General features: G+C 33.9%; 1 protein-coding gene across 3 annotated transcripts; it reads left to right on the top strand.

Moving 5' to 3' along the window:
• The first annotated feature begins 11 nt into the window (after window positions 1–11).
• Window positions 12–2,362, top strand: LOC117114499 (cytochrome P450 2C23-like). 3 transcript variants are annotated; one of them, XR_004446378.1, is made up of 3 exons: window positions 12–385; window positions 1,244–1,532; window positions 2,055–2,362. XR_004446378.1 is itself a non-coding variant. In XM_033258167.1 (3 exons), the coding sequence occupies exons 1-3, from the start codon at window positions 80–82 to the stop codon at window positions 2,074–2,076; spliced, it is 444 nt and encodes a 147-aa protein (XP_033114058.1). In that variant the 5' UTR covers window positions 12–79; the 3' UTR covers window positions 2,077–2,362. The 3 variants fall into 3 exon arrangements, 2 of the variants coding, with proteins under 2 accessions (XP_033114058.1, XP_033114059.1); XM_033258167.1 differs by having other exon boundaries at window positions 1,244–1,359; XM_033258168.1 differs by lacking the exons at window positions 12–385; window positions 1,244–1,532 and adding an exon at window positions 1,676–1,787.
• Window positions 2,363–4,472: the final 2,110 nt, after the last annotated feature.

The following is a 4,472-nucleotide window of genomic DNA, read 5'->3' as shown; positions in this document are numbered from 1 at the left end:
ACGTTGTTCATACGACGATCCAAGTTTTAGAGAATTGGTTAAATTCACGAATGCAACTCGAAAGGTACAAAAGAATCTGATGGGAGAGCCTGGAAACCTATTTCTGTTCTTGTTGTCAACATGCCTCTACAGTGGTTTCAGAAAAAAACAGAAAAATCTACGTTGCCTTATAAATAAACAGTTACAAGCGCGCGAGCACGTAGAAGACGACAGCACACTTGATGATCTTATAGACGGTTACTTAAAGAAGGTGGGCGGGAGCGATTTCCCAGCTGAAGATTGTATTCCTCACATAATAAACTTGATGCTAGCATCGATGACACTTAAAGATGCGCTGCAGTGGCTACTTCTTCTCATCACCAAGCACCCCCATGTCCAACTTAAGGTACGTCTTTTCATATAACATTCTAGGCAAAGAAGTTTGTTTTTAGAATCAAATCCCAATAATGGGCCTAATCATAAAATAAGGCCTACTTATACGATTCCAGTAGTTGATAAACCTTCATTTATACTTGTAGCTGATCCTTATAGGCAAGAATTAAAGTTGGTTCGAGCCACCCCCGAGAAAATGATTACGTTCAATATATTAAAGAGTTTCAAGTGTTTGACAGTGTCGGGGGTGGATCCAATGAGCCTTCCTCCCACACATTTAACCACTACTTTCCAATTGGGGTTTCCTGCTTTTCGTTACGCCACTACTAGTAGCCCTATCCCCTTATCTGATAATTCGATTCCCCTTATTCATTTGAGATCCACCACTGGGTGTCTTTCCCTGACAAACTTGCCAGAGCTTAAATTAAAAAAATCTTTGGTATATCCATCACCTAATTGGGACTGAATAGATTTGACCTCTACAAAACTTCTTTCCTTGGGGCCCGGTTTTTTTCAAACTCTTGGATTCACCGTTGCCTAACTGCATACTGTCCTCCGATAAAAATTAGCATTTCTTGCCTTAGTCAATCAATAATTATAATTATAGTACCACACGGCATCCGTGCAAACAAGTGGAAAAACTATAATAATAATTATATAATTATATTATATAAAATTATTTGGAAATGAGGCAAAAGAAATACGGTATTCTTTAGAATCGACAATTGTATCTTTTCAATTTTTGGAATAAAGTAATATTTACAATACACAAAGAGAACGTCAATAGACCTACAAATATAACTCTCTTTCTCAGTATGATTTTATAAGTCTTCATGACTAATAATAGACTCATTCTTATCCATTATATTAGATTCAGGAAGAAGTGAATTCAGTGCTTGGAGACAGGGAACCGACGATGCCACCATTTACGAAACACTGCGCATGGCGTGCCCAGCGGCGCAGCTCGTTCCGCACGCGACGCAGAAGGATGTCAATTTTGAAGGTTATCAGAAAGAGTACGGTCATTTTTGGCAATATTTGGGGGCTGCATCATGATGAGCGCAACTAGGAGGATCCTGAAAGGTTTAACGCAGACCGATTCTTGGACAGTGATGGGCAGCTGGACATCAACAAAGACTCGTACTTTCCATTTGGTCTTGGTATGTTATATTGGCAATGATGAATATTCAAGTGTGGATGGAAACGGTGAAATATCACAATATTAGAATAGGGGCCTAATAATTATATTCATCATCAATACCATCATCGTTCTCATCTTTTTCAACATCATCGTCTCCATCATCACCAGATGAGCGCTACTAGGAGGATCCTGAAAGGTTTAACGCAGACCGATTCTTGGACAGTGATGGGCAGCTGGACATCAACAAAGACTCGTACTTTCCATTTCCATCTTGGTATGTTATATTGTCAATGATGAATATTCAAGTGTGGATGGAAACGGTGAAATATCACAATATTAGAATAGGGGCCTAATAATTATAATCATCATCAATACCATCATCGTTCTCATCTTTTTCACCATTATCGTCTCCATCATCACCACACTTACGACCACAATCGCATGCAGTGTGAATGTGTCCCTATTACGCAAAGTGTTGTGTCTAAATAAATTCTAATATTTTATATTTTAGCTGGCTTTAACTGGTTTTGTTTTATTTCAGGAAAAAGGCGATGTCCAGGTGAAGGATTTGCTAAGAAGGTGATGTTTCTTTTTATTACCGTCATATACCAACGTTACGGATTTGAAGCAGCGGATGGCGAAACGCTTCCTGACGTCGCTGATGGCGTGATTTACGCCGGAGTTCACAATTCACCTCCATACAAACTCACAATAGTGCCACGATAAAAAAAAATCGAATTCATCTAAGCTGACTATGTTGGCTATTATCAATAAATATAATTATAAGTGGAGATGAACAGATTTTATTGTTGTTGAGGTATAGTTAGGCCTACATAGCAGCTTAGCTCAGTCGGCTAATCACTGTCTCTTATACACATCTAGATGTGTATAAGAGACAGCTCCTTGTGTTTCAGCTGGAGGGCTGAAATACAAGTTACAATGGCGCACCGTCTTTCGGATGAGACGTTTAAGCCGGTGGTCCCGTGTGCATTTATGTATAGTGCGACGATTTATGGCCCATGTGCACGTTAAAGAACGCAGTTACCGTACACTCTTCGGAAAAGAGTATTCAATTCAATTTAAAAAATATCACTTTCGTAACAGTGGCACACGTTGAACAATTCTCAACGGTGCATCCAAATATAAGAAAAAAAAAATAAACATAAACTAAGTTTAAATTAAACTAAAATGTATATGCAAAATAAAATTTATCAACATGGCATGTAGGCCTATCTGTGGTACGGTAGTCTTACAGTACCGTATTATTGCAGAGTTGCAGTATGAATTGTAAGTTAATATAGAGCTAGAACTAATAGACCAAATATGGGTTCATATTTACTACAGTAACACACTTAAAGGGAATAAAAACAATAATTAATAATAATAATAATAAAACTACAGTAATAAAATTTCCACTTTACATTTTACAAGGTATTTATAGCAAAATATAGAGCTTCGAACTGATCATAAAGGTTCATATTAACAGATTAAAAAAGAAATACAAAAACTAATTAAAGTGTAACGGGTGGTAATGTGGTCAGGGATTTATATTTTTCAGATCTTAATTTCCATGCGCCTTCGATAAATACCTTACAATAATTATCAAATATTTCTGCTAATTTATGGTTACCAAATTGGTCATAAAGATTATCGAGAAATAAATTATGTTTATAATCTAACAATCCGGTTATAAAGGATCCCCTAAATTCACATAATCCCCATTTAACAAGATCATTTTTTAAATCATTATAAACCTTTTCTCTAAATGGCTGGATTTTATCACAAATAAATAAAAAATGGTCGGTTGTTTCTTTTAAACAATAATTTACAAAAACCGTTGTTTTGTGCAGACCATGTCTGCTTTTTACCCTCTAGGTTTAGATAATTAGTTCGTGTTTTGAATTTTATTGTTATTCCTTTGAAATTTATTTTGTCTAGTAGATAGGGTTCAAATATACGTCTGTCTTTGTATCTGATATACTCTGTTAGTGAACTTTTTAATTTACAATTTTCAAAAAGAGTAGGGGATTGCCTTCCGATGTACTGTCCAAACACCACCAGAAGGACCCCACTCTAAATAAGTCTTCCTTTAGATTTTCATGGGCTATCACCGAATAAATCCAATCCAATGCTACAGTGTGGGTGGGCATGCGTAATTGGTTTGAATAGTAACAATAATGTTAATTATTGTTATTATTGTTAATAATGTTAATTATTGTTGCATTCTTACATCTTTTATAACAACAACATCAATAACAACAATAATGATAATAATAATAATGATAATAATAATAATAACAATAAAAATAATAATATAATTAATAATAATACAAACAACATCAACAACAACAATAATAATAATAGTAATAATAATAATAATAATAATAATAATAATAATAATAATAATAATAATAATGACGATGACGACGACGATGACGACGATGATGATGATGATGATGATAATAATAAATCCATTCCAATGCTACAGTATGGGTGGGCGTGCGTAATTGGTTTGAATAGTAACAATAATGTTCATTATTGTTGCATTCTTACATCTTTTATAACAACAACATCAATAACAACAATAATGATAATAATAATAATGATAATAATAATAATAATAACAATAACAATAATAATAATATAATTAATAATAATACAAAGAACATCAACAACAACAACAATAATAATAATAATAATAATAATAATAATAATAATAATAATAATAATAATAATAATAATAATAATAATAATAATAATGACGATGACGACGACGATGATGATGATGATAATAATAAAGTGCACAGTTGTTTCTATGGATCTGCTCCCGCTTATTTAAAAGATCTTATTCACAGATTTGAATCCTGTCGTAGTGAATTATGGTCATCTGCTGCTGTCACGAGACTTGTTCCTAACACCATAATACGTGCAACACACAAATATTATATTTTTGAAATCA

Source organism: Anneissia japonica, unplaced genomic scaffold, assembly GCF_011630105.1.
Source record: "Anneissia japonica isolate Jap-2015-1 unplaced genomic scaffold, ASM1163010v1 scaffold8569_len4480_cov222, whole genome shotgun sequence".
Classification (NCBI taxonomy): Eukaryota; Metazoa; Echinodermata; class Crinoidea; order Comatulida; family Comatulidae; genus Anneissia; species Anneissia japonica.
This window is presented reverse-complemented; position numbering and strand designations above follow the sequence as displayed.